Here is a 19,026-nt window from a genome sequence, read left to right as displayed (position 1 = left end):
ATTCAGTTACCATTTTTTATTTGTTGCCCTTCCCAAGTACCAATCCTCGATTAAAATGAAAGATAAAATTATGATTTGGTTAAGATGTAATTATCATCCACCATAACAATATCAATATGGGAACTAAATTCTTCCTTAAATTCCTTTTTAAATGAATTTTCCTTAGGTCTCCAATGACTCAACAGATAATAAAAATCTGTGGGTACATATCCTGATTCATACCATCTCTAAAACATGTTATCATTCTCAAAATAAATTCTGTACCATTAAAAAACTGTGGAGCCCAGGGCACATACCTAGGTTGCAGGTTTGATCCCTAGCCCTGGTTGGGGCATGTGCAAGAGGCAACCAATTGATATTTCTCTCTCTCTCAAAAAAATTTATGGAAATATTTTCCACTTTTGAAGATTTTCACAGGGTACCATAGTGATAGTAAATTCGTGGGTTCTTGCCAAATCCTAAAGAGGCACATGCAAAAATAATAGAGAAGAAGAGAAGGGGCAAAACAAAGGGATGTCTATTGTCTGTGTGTCTAATAAAAATAATTACATATAAAGCATACTGCCTTCAGTCTAATACAAACTTTTAATTATTAAGGTTGAAATAAAAGTCAAGTTCCTATAGTTTAAAATACCAGTATAGTTAGGGTAAATCAGGAAAAATTATGAAATTTAATGATTATTAATATAGAGCTTAGAAAGTTGAAAGATACTTGTTATATCCTTAATAATCAATGAATTATAAAAAAAGTTTTTAAAATGCTTAGTGACTCAAAGGAAGAGAATTATCTAGAAAAAAACTTTAGCCTAAAAGGTTACTTCTATGAGTCACTGTCACCTAAAATAACTTAGTAATATTTGATAAAATTTCACATTTAATCAATTTGAAAACACCCACATTTAAAATTGATTGCTTAAATGATGTCTTGTTTCATTCATTTATTCCAACATTTACTGAATGACTCCTATATACCATACTCTGTACCAAGCTTTATATGAAGACTAAGTTCTAGCTAGAAAATTAAACAAGAAAAACAAACAGCAGAGACAACATCATGGTTAAATGAAAAAAACAAAAAATAATATTTCTTATAATTCTTTTCATAAATTACAACCTCCTTAAAAAAGATATGTAAATTTCCCTCTACAAAGACTGCTATTTAAACTTGAGGTCCACAATTCTTCTCTAACATTTATCTATTGTGTTTTATAGTTTCACATTATAGCAAAGCTTTTCTAAAATCAAAGTGATTTTAAGTTGTTTTTTTAAAAAAAGGGTGATATAAAACTGTAAAGAAGATTATTTTCTATATTCTAATAATGAGGGCAGATAGTACTATTTTTAAAAACGTTAAAAAGTTTTTATATTTAAAAATGTAAATATTGAGCAGAGTTTTTCAAATGACTGAAAAATGGAGCATTAGAAAAACAAAAGATGTGTGTTATAGAAATAAAAATCCCAAGCATTTTATTAACATGAACGCCTAGAAGCAATCTAAATCATACACCTCCTCATGCCAGAAAGGCACTACCATGATTCTCAAAATGTATCTGAAAAAGGTAGGTCTGTAGATGGAGGTTAAAAAATAACTTGGGAGTATTTTGATCACTTACTCAGGCCTTTTGATCCCATGTCGTCAGGGATCTCCTGTAGAGAGTAGTTCCCAGAGAGCAAGCAATAAAAAGATAATCAAAGAAAATAGTTGTCAGTAATGCATAAAATTGGTGCTACAATAAGAGACAGTTCCAAGACCATTACAGGTGCATATCTAAAGAGCATTTTTGTAGATTTCTGAAAGCTTGAAATAAGCTAGCAGTTAAATGTAATCTACTAAAAGAATGTAAGTTCTATCTTAGAGCAGCAAAGTTTGAGACTATTACTTACTATTTTAAAAGTAAAATCCAGGCTGTCTACATATGAAGAAGAAATAGGATAAAATGGAATAATTTCAGAAGATCTATTTGTCAAAGATTGGCAATACCATACTTAGAAGTCACTAAGTAGCTTCCAGGTATCCATATTTTTCCTCTAAAACATTCTTTGAGAGTATATTATTTATTTTAAGAATCCTTACATCAAATAATACTATGTTAAATGTACAGCTTAAAAATACTGTTTACTTTAAATTAAGAATTCCTAAGGTACCAGAAAAGTTAAGATTGGTATACAAATTAATTTATGCCTGTTAAATTGCCCCTGGTTAAGACAATTAGTAACCTGTTGCAGCTCTTGAAACTGTCTCCATGGTAACAACCAACTGCAGGGCAGTAGGTCCCTCTACATTTATTTTCAGTTGACCACTGGATCCACATACTTACGGTCAGCATCACTTGTTTCCTGCTCACTCTGGTCCTTGTTCTTGTAGAAGGGGAATTTTCGGGAAAAGAGGTTCTTTTTACGCTTGTCATTGAATGACTGCTGAAGAAGAGAAGGAGGGGCAAAACAAAGGGATGTCTACTGTCTGTGTGTACAAAGGCCCAGCCAGCCTAGCAGCTCTGTGGAAGCTGACTCTTGTGACCACAGTGTGCAGTTTATATATGAATTTTACTTAATTCACATATAAAGTGAATTTCTAATTTTGTATTAACTCCTCTAATTCTAATGTTTTATAACAGGAAATATTAAAAAATTTAAAGAGTGTAATTCAGTAATAGCTAAAAATAAGGAATATATGCTACTTGATAAAATTGAAAAGAGTAAATCAGGTTAGGTACTACTATGGTACAGACCAAGCTAACATCTATTCATATCAATAAATATTTTTATAGATTGCCAGGAGCTAGATATTCTATAGTAAAAGTTATTTTAAATGATTCCTCTAGCTGTTCAAATATTTTTTATGCATTAGGTAATAACCTTCATTTTCCTTTTGCTTAAGCACATTTCCCCTCTCCTTCCTTCCTTCCTTCCTTCCTCCCTTCCTTCCTTCCTTCCTTCCTTCCTTCCTTCCTTCCTTCCTTCCTTCCTTCCTTCCTTCCTTCCTTCCTTCCTTCCTTCCTTCCTTCCTTCCTTCCTTCCTTCCTTCCTTCCTTCCTTCCTTCCTTCCTTCCTTCCTTCCGTGTGGCTCCAACAAACTAACAAAGAACTCTATTGGAAAAAAAACCCCAAACAATTGAGAAATTGCCAGTGTGGAATATTTAAAAAATAGTTCGTTCTTTCTATCTATCTATCTATCTATCTATCTATCTATCTATCTATCTATCTATCTATCTATCTATCTATCCATCCATCCATCCTTGAGGAGAAAAAAGATAACCAAATGCTTTTGGCATGAGTCAGAAAATAGGAAGAACACTAAGAGGGCTCTATCAAGGCCAAAGAGTCCAGCAAAAGACTTATCAATGCTATCTAACCAAGGAAGAAGAGTTAGGACTGTTTTAGCCAACATGAGTGCTATCATAACTGATTCCTTTGTCTTTAAGCTTTACTATACATATCTATTTTAAAAAGTATATATAAATAATATAGAACCAGATTCAACTCACCAGCACCATCAGTCCTGAATAGAGAATAAAAAGTTTGGTGCCAGTAAGAGCCAAATAGACAGTTGAGATTTGAATAGTTTATACATAATTGCTATAAGGAAGATGTTCCTTATTGCACAGATATTGAAAATTTTTTTTTCCATTCTTGAATGTCCCATTTGTGCATTCATAAATTAAAAAAATTATTATTTTTATTGATTTCAGAGAGGAAGGGAGAGGGAGAGAGAGAGAGAAAGAAACATCAATGATGATAGAGAATCATCAATCGGTTACTTCCTGTACGCACTCTACTGGGGATTGAGCTAGCAATCCTGGCATGTGCCCTGACCAGGAATCGAACCAGGACCTCCTGTCCTGGTTCATGTGTCAGTGCTCAATCACTGAGTCACACCAGCTGGGCTGTGCATTCATAGATTTAAAAAAAACATTCAGCACAAGGAAAGATGAGCCTATTAAAGAGGAATAGTTTATTTTGTAATTTCTGTCATAGGCACATGTCTTGAAGAAAATGACCTTACATACAATTGACACTCGAAATTATTATTCTACTTTTTGAGGTGGGATCAATATTAAGAAAATTTTGTTCTGATTTTTCTTGAGTTTATTCACATTAAAAGATGCTATCATTATTTCAAAGTGTATTGATACCAGGCAGTATGTTTTCAGCATGCCCATATTTTAAAGCATAAAAAGCCAGGTGATTATGGCTCTGAAATAGATTAAAGTGACTTTTAGCTCAAATTCTATTACTTCAAAGACTTCATTTTGATAAGAATCTTTACAAAAACAAGGTTAAACTTTCATTTTTACCTTTTCATATCAATAATTCAGGATTAAAAGTTCATAGTTCACAGTCAAGCAGATTGTCTTGATTTCAATCTTAAAATTTGAAGGCTCTAATACCTCTAAGTGGAAGTTGAAAATTAAGTTGAATAAAAAATAATTGAAGAACTCTGGGGCTTATAATTATTTTATAAACTGCCAAGTAGCATTATTTGAATAAAAATCTTTGAATCCAAATTTTAGAAAAGAGAACGAGAGAAAAACAAGTTTCAATAGAGAAAGATTTATGGTAATGTAATATCAGGGAAGGACTCAATCTTTTTGTTCATGACAATCATTGCTTTTGAATTTAGTAATCATTTTTATACCTGATAAAACTAATCCTCCTACTGCATCTATAGTGGTCAGAGTCAGTTTCACAGCAAACAACCGAAAGAAACATGAAGTTTAAAATGTTTTGATTTTTGATATCTTTGCTGTTAGCCAGAATGAGATATCATAAAGATATCATAATATGGGACAGAAAGAAATGCATGTTAGTTAAGAAATGGATTAATTGTATTGCATTTAACATCCTCCAGGTGAAAAATATATTAAAGTAAAAATAGCACAAGCAAACAACAGAAAAATGTGAAGGGAAAACACAAAGCTAGAGAAACCATACTACTTCCAGTTTCTCTATATTTCCTATACAAAATACTGTTTAATTACTTACTATTATTATTAGTGCTACATTGCAAGAGAGACAGAGTGTAATAAATATTAGAACTGAAAAATATCACACATTCATGATACATATATTATCTCCATATAGTATTTCAAAATAGTTCAATGAATGTTAAGAATATTAATGAGAAACTGAAATGTTATAAGTCTGTAGTGGAAATAAAAGTCCATAAACCATGTAAGGAAAGCAAAAGAAGAATGGGAAATGGTGTTACGGAAAGAAATGCAGTTCTGTATCAATGGCAAGCGTATTTTTACCCCACTCAGTATCATGCATACTTTTGGTGCTGTGTTAGAACACAGTGACTGCATAAAGTTGGTTACAGTCAACAAACAAGACTAAGATTTAAATATGTCGTTAATTCAGTTAACTTCTTACAGTATAAAAGAAAAGTTACAACATGCAACCTCTTTTTAAATACATTGACAGTGTATTTTACTAAATTATTTTAAAAAACATATATAAAATAAGCACAAAAAACACTGTATAGATTTCAAATCCTGAGTATTTACTTGAAATTTTTTTCCTCCAAAAAATTCTATTTTAAATATTGCGTCAGGTCACACTATATAATTTTGTATTTTCTGAAAACTACAAGTTAATTTTAATGGAATTTATCATTCCTAAAATAATTGAATACATTATGCAACTTACTCAGATTTAATTTCTTTAGTCAAAGATCATTATTTCTTTTAAATTTTAAAGCTTTAGGTTTGAGTGCTTAGTTATATCAGAGATGTACAGAAAATAGGGTTAATTTATTTGCTGAATTTTACATTCCTTTGAAATATGATCACAAGATGTATAAAACTTTAGCTTTAGATTAAAAAACCCTACAAAACAGAAAACATTGCTACAAATAGTATTTTCAACACATTTTGAAATTCAGCTCTTTCATCAGCCTTTTTGCTAAAATATTCTATTGAAGTAATTATAAACATAGTACAGGACAAAGCCTGTAAGATCTTTTTCATCTACTGACAGCCATTTGAAGCAACACTTAAAGTAAATAAAAAAAACACACGTCCAAAACAGGGGTCCCTCTGGGGGGCTGAGGAGGCCAGGGGATTGTCAAGGGTGGGGGAAAAAAAGGAAACATATGTAATACCCTTTGTAATACTTTAAGCAATAAAACTAAAATAAATAAATAAATAAATAAATAAATAAATAAATAAATAAATAAATAAATAAATAAAACAAAAATAAAACAGGGGTCCTCAAACTATGGCCTGTGGGCCACATGCAAATACAAATATTGTATTTGTTCCCATTTTGTTTTCTAACTTCAAAATAAGATATGTGCAGTGTGCATAGGAATTTGTTCATAGTTTTTTTTGAAACTATAGTCTGGCCCTCCAACAGTCTGAGGGACAGTGAACTGGCCCCCTGTTTAAAAAGTTTGAGGACCCCTGGTCTAAAATATGTATAAAAGAATTTTGATATATTTTTTGACCATCTACCAACTCCTCCTCTTGACTGTCTCTTTATTTTTTCAAACTAAAAATTCATATTGACTCAAACATCTAAACATGGATTTTCCTAATAAATATTAGGTATAGAGAGAAGAACAAGAAAATTTCCTTGAATTTACTCAAAATCCCCCCAAAAACAGACATGATGATTTCATTAATAATTTTTTGGAGGCCTATTAATAATTTTTCAGATTTATTAACTATCATGATTAATTTTGGTAACACAAGTTTCTAAGTGAACATGTGAATGAAGACTAAATTAATTTCACTTGTAAAAATAACCTTGACCAAAAGTATGTTAAGAAAAAATCAAATCACAGTTTTAATTTGAAAAGGTCTGTGAAATGGGTGCTTTAATTTAATTAAATATCTACTATTGTGAAGCAACATTGCCAGAGTTGTTGATAGTAATTTTCATGGCAAAATCCACACTTTAATAATGTAGCTCAAATAAGAATGATAAAAAGTTCTATTACCCTCAACTATTAATTTCTAGAAATAAGAGATTGCATATACTCACCCCTTTGTCTCCTCTTGTTTTAGAATTGAATTTCACTGTTTTTAATCGGGCTCGTTCTTTCTTCTCAACCCTGTCGAAGTAGCCAATATTATTTTTTAGGTAGACCAAATACATCTAAGGTTCTAACTACAATTCATCAGAACTGATATCTCAATACAGGGCATCTTTATATTCTAAAACCTTAGGAAGCCATCTAGGTTTGCATCCCAAAATTAATTAGAATTTCTAAAAAATAAAATACAAGACTTATTTTATTATTTAAAAAATATTTGTGAAGTATAAAAATACAGTATATATATATGTGTGTACTTATATATGCACTCAATTCCATTAATTATACTGAAGACAAAACTTCAAAGTTTAGCAATTTTCCAGGTTTTATCCTTTTTTCTTTTTGTTTAAACATTAGCTTAGCATGGAACACATATGCTAAAAATTAAGCATGTGAAGAGGAGGGGAATGAGGTGGACTGGACAAAATTAACCAAAGAACATATTTACATAGCCCATGGACACAGACTATAATGTGATGAAGACCTGAGTAGAGGAAGGGCAAAAGGGAGGAAAATAGGGGACATCTGTAATAGGGTCAACAATAAAAAATATTAAGCATGAAAAAGAGAAAGCAAATGGGGCAAAATGTCAATAATTGATGAAAGTAGGTGAAGGATATGTGGGTGTTCCTTGTACTATTCTTGCATTTCTCTTGTGCTTATTTCTCTGTAGCTCTGAAAATTTTAAAAATAAGGTGAGAAATAGAAAAACTAAGTTTAACTCCAATGACATTTTTGTGTAAATACATAAATTAACCAAGTATAATGTACAAAACAGTTTTGAAGTATCTCTGGAAGGATATATAAGAACTAGTAACCTTAGCTATTCTTATGAAAGTGAAATGGCCGCCTGGGGTTAAGAGGGAGTTGGTATAGCTTTTAGATCTTTTGAATTTTGTACTTTGTTAAAGTGTTACCTATTCAAAAGAAGCAAGCAAACAAAAATATAACAAATGTTTTAAGTAGATTGTAATACCAATATGCATTTTGCAAAATTTCATGTAAATTAACCTTTTATAAATCCTTGATATCAACATAGCAATTATGTTTGTATATAACAGAAAAACTTACCCAAAACAGTCTATGAATAAATGCATTTTCTACATTTTTTCTATATTACGCAATATAGTTTTTACTGTGGGATAGTAAAAGAACCTTAGTAGTCACAGATTTTTTAAAAAATGCTCATCCGAGGATGTTTTTATTAATTTTTAGAGAGAGAGAGGAGGAGGAGGAGGAGAGAGAGATAGATTGGTTGCCTTCTACCAATGCTCCAATCAACTGAACACCTGGCCACAGCAGCAGTCATAGATTTAAAACTTATGTTTTATACTATTCCAGAACAATCCTGAGGATTCGTGACATGAATAATAAATTTATAATTTTTGTCTCGACACTTACTGAGTGCACTGCAAACTAACATTTAGTGAGTGAACATTTACAAGTCAAAATGGCTTTGTCTTCTAATCATTATCTTGTTCACTCAATAGTTGAAGGACTTAAATTTTGTTTATTTGTAAATACTGTTCCTGAAAGAAAGCTATTTGTAGAGATCTCAAGATATGTCTTATATCGCTTTTGGCTTTAAAAATAAACCTTATAGAATTTTTATACAAAATGAAAAAAAATCTCTTTCCAACAGTCAGCTGTGTTACTCACTTCTTTCAGTAAAGCCTTATGAGATATGAAGAGCCAAGGGATAAAACAATTTTTCTGAACTCTGACCTTAATATATAAGATGTGAGGTTTCTTATTGACCTAATAAGGCACAGAGTAAGCATTTCTGAATTTAAAGGAGACTATTATATTTCACGTAAAAAATTATGCTCAGGGCTACACTGCTAAAAGAGGAGTTGCCACCAAATATAAGATCTAACTAAATAGTTGGATCTTGCTAACTATATAGCCAACAACAGTCATAAATCCTGGAACTATAACTATGTATCTCTGTAATATAATATTTCTACTCTTCAATGTCTAAACACACACACACACACACACACCACACACACACATAGAAATCTAAAATAGGTATATGATTTGGCATATTTATCAATTATAGAGACTCAACAAAATAAGTATAAACCCAACTTATTAATAAGAAAAATACAATTTGTTACATCATAAGCCTGACCTGAAGTGAATGAACTATCTTATCTAATAACAGAAAAACATGGTAATTAACTGTAACTTCACTACCCTTCCCACTGGTTAATCAGCGAGATATGCAAATTAATCACCAGCCAAGATGGCGGTTAACCACCAACAAAGATGGTGGCTAATTTGCATACTGCAGGCAGGGTGGGACAGTGCCATCCTGCCTGCCCCACTGCCAGCCGGGCCTACTATTTGCGACCCGGGTGGCAGGCGGCCCATATGGGAACAGACCCAGGGCTGGCGGTGGAACCCCAGCGATCGGCCACCGGCCACGCCCACAAACGGCCCTCCAGCGGGGATCCCTGGACAGGTGCTAATGCACCGATCTGTCACTGGCCACGCCCACAAACAGCCCTCCAGCGGGGATCCCTGGCTGAACGGTACTAATGCACTGATCTGCCACCGGCCACGCCCACAAACGGCCCTCCAGGGGACTCCCTGGCTGAACGGTACTAATGCACTGATTTGCCAAAATGCACACCCGGGCAGCCTTTGCCCTGCACGAACTATGCAGCCGGGAGAGGGGAGTGGGGCCGCTGGGAGCAGGGTGGGAACTTCCTGGGGCTTGTGTCAGGAAGCTCAGAGCAGAGTGCGAACTATCCCCACTGGTAGCTGCTTGCTCATTCACTCACTCGCTCATTCATTCACTCATTCACTCACTCATTCACTCACTCAGCAAACCCTCTCAGGTCCATGGCACCGGGCCAGGCACTGAAGTTGAAGCAGGATAAGACAGAGCTATGTCCTCAAGATGTTAGTAATTCAGTATGCAGCCAGGAGAGGGGCACCAGGACGCTGGGAGCAGGGCGGGAACTTTCCCAGGGTGGACTTCAGGGAGCCGGGAGTGGGGCCGGAACTTCTGCCATGTTGCCATGGCAATGAGTTCCCGCCCCTTAGCTGCTTGCTCATTCCTTACTCGCTCATTCATTCACTCATTCTCCACTCACTCAGCAAACCCTCTCAGGTCCATGGCACCAGGCCAGGCACTGAAGTTGAAGCAGGATAAGACAGAGCTATGTCTTCAAGATGTTAGTAATTCAATAGGGCGAAGCAGGCACATGAACGAGGCAGTTGTATGCACAGATGCAGTGTACTGGGTTCTGTGAGGGCTGTAACTAATGCTGACATTGTTCTCTTGATAAATTGGGGCCTCGGGAGCCAGGCTGCCCAAGCCTGTAGGCCTGTGCCTAGGCCAGGAGTGGCTGAGGTCCTGGAACATGACAGAGGGTGCAGGTCGGGCTGAGGGGTCTGGCCCCACTCCTCACCCCGGAGAGCACAAATTTTTGTGCACCGGGCTACTAGTCCTATCTAATAAAAGAGAAACATGCAAATTGACCATAACCCCGACACCCTTCCCACTGGCTAATCAGCAGGATATGCAAATTAACTGCCAACCAAGACGTCCAGCAGCCACGCAGCTGAAGTGAACAGGAGGCTTGCTTGCTCCAGTGATGGAGGAAGCCAAGGTTCCCTGCCTGCCACAGCCTGGCTCTGAGCTGCACTCAAAGCAACTATGTTGCAATTATAGAAGCTAAACAGGCTCCAGAGACCTGCTTTCAGCCAGCTTTGGCTTCAGAGCTTAGAGCTGCAGTGATGGCAACAAAGTTTCAATTATAGAAGCCAAACAAACCTAGAAACCTGCTTTCAGCCAGCTTTGGCCTCAGAGCTTAGAGCTGCTGTGATGGCAACAGAGTTTCAATTATAGAAGCCAAACAGACCCAGAAACCTGCTTTCAGCCCTCAGAGCTGGAGCTGGCTCTCAGCTCCAGTGACAGCTATAGAAGGTAAATAAACCCCAGAATGAAAAAAAAGAAAAAAAGGAGAGGCTGGGGGCTTAAGTTGCCCTCCAGCCTGAAAATGGCTCTCAGACCCTCACCCAGACTGGCCAGGCACCCCAGTGGGGACCCCCACCTTGAAGGGGGTGTGACCAGCTGCAAACAGCCATCAGCTCATCATCCAGGCTGGCCAGGCACCCAAGCGGGACCCCCACCCTGATCTGGGACACTTTCAGGGCAAACCAGCCGGCCCTCACCCGTGCACCAGGCCTCTATCCTATATAATAAAAGGGTAATATGCAAACTGACCCTAAAGCAGAACAACTGGTCACTTTGACCACACTGACCACCAGGGGGCAGACGCTCAATGCAGGAGCTGCTCCCTGGTGGTCAGTGCGCTCCCACAGGGAGAGCTCTGCTCAGTCACAAGCCAGGCTGATGGCTGCCAGCACAGTGGTGGTGGTGGGAGCCTCTTCCGCCTCCTCAGAAGCACCAGGATGTCCAACTGCAGCTTAGTCCTGCTCCCCGCTGGTAAGTGGACATCGCCCAAGGGCTCCCGGGCTGCCAGAGGGATGTCTGACTGCCATCTTAGGCCCAATCCCCCCGGGGAGCAGGCCTAAGCCAGCAGGTGGACATCCCTCGAGGGGTCCCAGACTGCAAGAGGGCAGAGGCCGAGCTGAGGGACCCCCCTGAGTGCACAAATTTTTGTGCACCGGGCCTCTAATCTATATATATAAAGAGCCAGCGACCATAATGCCGTAACTACCATAACGACTAGTCGCTATGATGCCCACTGTGGCGAGCGAACTGGCCCGATCAGGTACATAGGTCTCCTTTTTTCCACATTGACCCAAGAGCTCTCTATATGGTTTGCTGAGGCTGATCCCTGGCCAGCATTGCAGCTTTACTTATTCCTCTGCTCAAACCTGCTTTTTTTTCATTCTTCCCAGTTACTATTCTCAAAAGTATCCTATATAATAAAGAGGTAATATGCAAATTGACCTTCACTCCCTCACACAAGATGGCCGCCCCCATGGGTCACAAGGTGGCTGCCACAAGATGGCCAGCAGGGGAGGGCAGTTGCGGGTGACCAGGCCGGCTGGGGAGGGCAGTTCGGGGGGACCAGGCCTGCAGGGGACGGCAGTTGGAGTTGACCAGGCCTACAGGGGAGGGCAGTTAGGGGCAACCCGGCCTGCAGGGGAGGGCAGTTAAGGGGGACCAGGCCTGCAGGGGAGGGCAGTTAGGGGTGACCAGACCTGCAAGAAAGGGCAGTTGGGAGTGATCAGGCCTGCAGGGGAGGGCAGTTAGGGGCAACCAGGCCTGCAAGGGAGGGCAGTTGGGGGTGACTGGGCCGGCAGGGAAGGGCAGTTAGGGGTGATCAGGCCTTCAGGGGAGGGAAGTTGGGGGCGACAAGGCCGCAGGGTAGGGCAATTAGGGGCGATCAGGCCAGCAGAGGAGGGCAGTTAGGGGCAATTGGGCTGGCAGGGGAGGGAAGTTGGGGGGTGATCGGGCTGGCAGGGGAGCAGTTTGGTGTCGATCAGGCTGGCAGGCAGAAGTGGTTAGGGGCAATCAGGCAGGCAAGCAGGTGAGCAGTTGGCAGCCAGCAGTACCAGATTGTGAGAGGGATGTCCGACTGCCGGTTTAGGCCTGATCTCACAGGGATTGGGCCTAAACCAGCAGGTGGACATCCCCTGAGGGGTCCCAGATTGGAGAGGGTACAGGCTGGCTGAGGGACACCCCCCCACCCCAGTGTATGAATTTCGTGCACTGGGCCTCTACTCCTTTAATAAGTACTGACCACTACTGATCAAGGGCGAGGCTGGCTGGCCAAATGCCCCAACCACTTTCCCCCGGCCAACTCCATCCCCGATTGGCCCACCCCACCATGATAGGTCCGCAGCCCCTCCCCCCAGCTGTCCCTGTCCCTGATTGCCACCCCCACCCCAATAGGGGGCAGCACTGGCTGGCCAACCACCCATGACTCCACCCCCAGGCCGCTGGCCCCCGATCGGCATCCCCCCCACCCCATTTTGGGGTGGGGCCTGCCAGCCCCCCCCCCCCCCATGGCCGGCCACGCTCCCAATCAGCCCCCCAACCCCAATCGGGGGCGGGGCCCACCGGCCAATTGCCTGCAGCTCCTCCGCCCAGCTGGCCTGGCCCTGATTGGCCCCAATCAGGGTGGGCTGGCCGGCCAACCTCCTGCCATCTCCTCCTCCTGACAGGCCCTGCCCCGATCCGCCTTGATTGGGGCTGGACCAGCTGGACCCCACCCGTGCATGAATTCATGCACTGGGCCTCTAGTCTATAATAAACATTAATGTCACATAATTAATTTTTACTGGCTATCTTAAAACTTAAAAAAGAACTTTTAGGCAAAGATTTGGATGAATTGGATCTCATAAGTAACTACTTTAGGGGAATTATGAACTGCTATTTAATACCTTTCCTACAAAAGGAGAGACATTTCATAGATCTTAGAGGAGGTTGTCTAAGGTGGAAACATTCTTTCCAAGACAATTTGCACTTAACCACTTTTGCCACTAGCTGGTAAGTATCCACTAAAGAAATATTATCATAAATGGTTAAATGCAAAGAGGAAAGGCGTGATTGCACGAATACTTCTAAATTAAGCAAGCAAGAAAAGATGTGAAACATATCACCAGATATTTCTAAACATTTTGCATTTATTTACAAGGATTTCATTTTTTTTACGTCTAAAACAATCAGAAACCCTGAAAATTTAGGTTTAACAGTACCTTAATGGGAAAACTATAGAGGCTTTTAATTCTCTTTCCCTCTACTGGCATAGATACATGGCATAGTGTCTTAAAAAATACTTTCTTTTTTAGCAACTAGTAGGAGCTTTAGAAAAATTCCTGTTTGGGGGCATCATATTCTCTAGTTATGTTATTGGTTACAATATAGGTAAATAAAATGGTTGTAAAACACAATATGGAAAACCAAGAATAAAATCATCACCTCTAAAAAAATAAATTTAAAAGAACAGCATTTATTTGTTTATGTTGCCCAACTTGCAAGTGATAAGACTGTAATGGACTTATATTTACCTGCGTTTACTGGGAATCACTCCAACTTCATCACTCTCACCATCTGGTGTCACCTGTCTGGCTTGCCACCATTCATCATCAGAAGCATTAATAACATGGAGGATATCTCCAAATTTGAAGTTCAATCCTTGACTGGGAAGGCCACTGTCTTTAGTTTTGTCATAATCAAAAAGGGCTCTAGGGTAAGAAGAAAAAGTTCACAATTACTTGTTATAATGATGTTATTAACAGTAAATAAACATAGGATTCTGAAAATGTTTATAATTTGTGTAATAATTAAACAATATATCATTGCAGGCAAAATAATGCCAACCTCAATTTTGTACTATATATATAAGATGAGGCAAAAAAGGGAAAAAAAAGCAAAATTAACTTGTTATGGCAATAGTTTGTTATTGGGTATAACTCTCTTATTTCTTTCAGTGTTGTATAAGAAATTTAAAAAATACCTTTAGTACAATCCAATGGCAATCTATATTTAATTCTAAATTGAAGACAAATCTAGAGAGTTTTTTACAATCAATAAACAAAAGTAAATATTAAGAGATACTCTTTTCTTCTCTTTATTTTGACTGGACATACTTGGGAAAACAAATTCTCTGATAGATTTGACTCATTTATTGTGAACTGTAAGACTATATCAACAGATTAATTATTTTGCCAGTTAATTATTCCTTTCATTTGTTCATAAAACTAGAGTTAACAGGGTTTTCAGAATCAGTAACAATTTTGAAAAATAACTACAGATGGTTAATAGCTACCAAATTATTTTGGAAAAATAATGTATTAATTTAATATAGTAACTGGAAATGTTAATAGTATTTTTAGTTTCATAAAAAGAAAATATTGTGTCCTATGACTTGATTAATTAATGTACAATATTTAACCATTTTCAGTCCAACGTCCAGGCTGACTCGACAGACCAGGCGCTAGGAGCAGGTCCAACGTGGAGCTGAGGTCGACACCGCAAACGGCTGCGATTATATGCATTGTCAGTAAGGTGCTGGGTTGCATGTGGGGAAATGTTTCAAAAGATACCACACTATGAAATGTTTTAAAGAATAAACTCTTTGATTGAACATACTTAATAATATAACCAGTGAATTCTTGGTTTAAACTTTAAAATAAGAACATTAAAAAGTTCAACATTCAATCCCATCAATTAATTTAGACCAGACTGTTTGAATTCCAAAAATAAAACTGACCGCAAAAGGTTAAAATAATGAACTTCTTAGAAAAGGATCCCAGCAATTACAGGCTGGCAGGGGGGGAGGGGCCATGGGTGATTGGCCAGTGAGCACCGCCCCCGATAGGGGTGGAGGGGCTGACTGGGAGTCAGGCTGGCCCCACCCCCAAATAGGGTGGAGGGGCTGATTTGGGGTCAGCGGCTAGGGGAGGGGCCGTGGAAGGTTGGCCAGCTGGCTCCGCCCCAACTGGTATGCAGGGGGGCCGATCAGGGGCAGGGCCAGCTGCGGAAGGGGCTGTGGGCGGTAGCCACCAGCCTTACCCCTGATCGGAGTGGGGGGGCCGATTGGGGGTGGAGCTGGATGGGGGAGGGGCCGCAGGAGGTTGGCCAGATGGCCCCACCCCCTATTTGGGTAGGGGGGCGATTAGAGGCGGGGCCGGCTGGGGTGAGGGGCTGCAGGCCAATCAGGGTTGGATGGGCCAATCGGGGGAGGGGCTGGCTGGGGGGAAGGGCTGCGAGGGGGTTGGACAGACAGCCCCACCCCTGATCAGGCCAGGTTCTCTGGCCGCAATGGGCGTCATAGGGACCGGTGGTTCTGGTCATTATGTTCTGGTTGCTGGCTTTTTATATATATAGATTTGGAGGTAAAGGCAAGGGAGTTTGTTAGGAAAACAGAGAATGACTGTTTTAGGGAATGAAATTCTAGGGATTGCTGGGAGGTTGCAGTTATTTTTCTTTTTCTTTTTTTTTAAAAAAATATATTTTATTGATTTTTTACAGAGAGGAAGGGAGAGGGATAGAGTGTTAGAAACATCAATGAGAGAGAAACATCAACCAGCTGCCTCCTGCACACTTCCTACTGGGGATGTGCCCACAACCAAGGTACATGCCCTTGACTAGAATTGAACCTGGGACCTTTCAGTCCACAGGCCGACGTTCTATCCACTGAGCCAAACCAGTTAGGGCAGTTGCAGTTATTTTTCAATATAAATCTGACATAATTAATAAAAATAAAGTATTCTCTAAAAGTAAAAATTAATAAATAGTGAAGATGACTCATTAATGTACTTAAAACAAATATAACCTAATGTTTTGAATTTTATGTTTTTATTAAATCAGATATTAAAGGTAACACCTGTTAATTACATTAAACTTAGAAAATATAGATAAGCAAGAAAAAGAAAGAAGAATATAAACACAAATCTATATTTTTACATTTTTTGTGGGTATCTACATATAAAATACTTTTAACAATTTTGGATCAGAAAAGTTTAATAAGTACTGCTAGAATTAGTGGAAAGAGAGAACAATTTGATACATTTAGGAATTCCAGATCATTGGCAGGGTAGAAGGAATGAAAGGGGTAGGAATAGAACATGAGAAGAAAGTGAAAAAAGCTTCCTTTTATTATGTATCATAGAATAAAATTCTTTGAGACAGTAAGTCATATCATATATAAACAAGTATAGGGTACCTGCTTGTTTGTATTGATATATTTATACATACCCAAACATATACAGGATACATGTATATTTTATGTTATATATCTCATTTCTCATCAGAAGAATAAAACATATTAGCAATAGGCTCCCCAATATAACCAAAAGAAATGAGAGAATAATTATAAAGAATAATACAGACTACTTGTAGTAATTATCTAAAGTTAAAACAATTCCTATATAATAAAAGGCTAATATGAAAATTGACCGAATGGTAGAACTACTGGTCGCTATGATGCACACTGACCACCAGGGGGAAGACACACAATGCAGGAGCTGCCCCCTGGTGGTCAGTGTGCTACCACAGGGGGAGCACTGCTTAGCTAGAAGCCAGGCTCATGGCTGGCGAGCGCAGCGATGGTGGCAGGAGCCTTTCCTGCCTCTGCGGCAGCACTAAGGATGTCCGACTGCTGGCTTAGGTAGTATAATAAAGTACTAAGTAAAGGCTATACTAAAAAAGGATACAAAATACAAATAAACAGGATATCTGTATTTGTTGTATTAGCCAAAGAAATGCAAAAGAACAATTTATGTACTAATGGTATCAATATAATATTATTAGACTTATGCTGCCACATTAATCTTATGTTATAGAAAAATAATTTTCTCCCAAGTGTTTAAAAAAATGCATGTAGAAATTTCCTGATTCTGTACTCTTTTGCTGGTATTATTCACATTTGAAGCTATTATTTATATATGCTCTCTTTGCTATTATAAAAATTGCCAAGGTAATTATTACTCAAATGGAGAATATTTTATTATAAAAGAATATAAGTAAATATTAGTGTTGGATGATATGACACATCAAGCTACAATACTGATTCAGTAAAATAACCACCTTAAAATTTTTTTGTCCATGTTTATTTTGTTTTTCTTTACTATTTTTATTCAAGGGGTTATATAAATATCACTAATTAAATTATAACAATATTCCAATTCTTGAAAGATCAGGAAATCAACCGTAAAAAAATGTTCCTTGGTTTGCAATTTATTTTTCTATAGCAAAACTAAATCAGTAATAGTGAACATCCTGAAAGAATTTACATGCATAAATAATTAAGACTTGCCATAATTAGAATTAAAAAAAAAAATTACCTGACATAGAGGGATCGCTTTTGGCTTGTTCGAAGAGAACCTGATCCTGAACTAATGCTACTATTCATCATTTGCTCCCGTAAGTCATGTATTTTGGCTTCAAAACGACTGTATTCTGATGAAAGAAAAAGAGAAATAAATTTAAATTTTATATTCTAAAAACTAAGCCACTTAAAGTATTAAATATGTAATCTGACCTATAATTGGTTAAAGGTGGTTAGAACCTTAAGAGAGTAACAATTTGCCCATTATGCATATTTCAAAAATTAATAATCTTCTAAATGTACCATAAATTAGTACTGGCTGAACTTGAATTTTCACATATGTTATTTCAAAGTTCATATCACATTTAATCAATTAAAAGAATTTCCATGCATCAAATACCAGTATGAATCTTACATTATTAACTGTAAATTAAAAAAATTAGAACATATAATTTTTATACTTAAAAAAAAGAAACCTATAATTTATACTACATGCTTTGTTTACTGACTTTTTCTCTGTGAGGAAATCAGTTATTCTTATATTCTTAAATATAGAACTTGTGTAGGGTCAATAATATGGGGAAAATAGGCCTTAAAAACTGATAAATGAAGTTAAATTTACCTCAACTCATTTTATAATTTATAAATCTTCAAAATGCCAAAATAAGACACAAAAAACAATCTGAAGTAGAAAACATTTTTATTTAAGGTATTTTTAATATGATGGAAACCTTTTAATTTTTTTACTTGCAGAATTTCTGCCATCTGGAAAAAAATGAGAAACAGTTTTATTTTTAACTTAAAGGGTCCTATCTCTTTTATAGATTTCTTTCCATGTTATTGTAGTTTTTTTTTTTCTTCTTCTTCTCTGCTCACATTTTGGTATAGTCAGCTAAAAAAGGCCATATGTTGATATTGGCTGTCATCTGGAATTTCATCTGGTGCTACTGGTTGGAACATCTCCATGTAGCTTCATATGACTTGGTTTTCTCAGAGGAAATAAATAGAATCAAGATAACAAAGCATTTTTGTGGAGGTTCTGATTAAGAGGCACAGTAGGTGGGCACTGCACTCACCTCCTCAACATGACCACTTCAAAATTACAACTAAATTACCAAACAAGCAACTTGGATAACCATCTGAAGACTAGTTGAACAGAAGTCCTATAATTAAGAATATAAAGAAGCAGCCATGTAGAGATTGGCAGGAGGGGCGGAGAAATGA

At 37.9% G+C, this 19,026-nt stretch overlaps 1 protein-coding gene across 13 annotated transcripts in view; it reads right to left on the bottom strand.

Annotated features, from left to right (window-relative positions):
- Positions 1-19,026, bottom strand: part of DLG1 (discs large MAGUK scaffold protein 1) — a 308,802-nt gene that overhangs the window by 34,585 nt on the left and 255,191 nt on the right. For 5 of the 13 annotated variants that reach the window (XM_059687457.1, XM_059687460.1, XM_059687456.1 and 2 more), the window contains 4 exons: positions 17,819-17,933; positions 14,039-14,215; positions 6,988-7,057; positions 2,319-2,418 (listed from right to left, as the gene is read on the bottom strand). In XM_059687457.1, coding sequence (XP_059543440.1) covers positions 2,319-2,418; positions 6,988-7,057; positions 14,039-14,215; positions 17,819-17,933 — 462 coding nt within the window. Of the gene's footprint in view, positions 1-1,613; positions 1,648-2,318; positions 2,419-6,987; positions 7,058-14,038; positions 14,216-17,818; positions 17,934-19,026 lie in introns of all 13 variants that reach the window. The other 8 variants (XM_059687469.1, XM_059687461.1, XM_059687465.1 and 5 more) reach the window with 2 other exon arrangements.

This window comes from Myotis daubentonii, chromosome 3 (assembly GCF_963259705.1).
Source record: "Myotis daubentonii chromosome 3, mMyoDau2.1, whole genome shotgun sequence".
Taxonomy (NCBI): Eukaryota; Metazoa; Chordata; class Mammalia; order Chiroptera; family Vespertilionidae; genus Myotis; species Myotis daubentonii.
The sequence above is the reverse complement of the archived record's forward strand: the minus strand, read 5'-3'. Positions and strand labels throughout refer to the sequence as shown.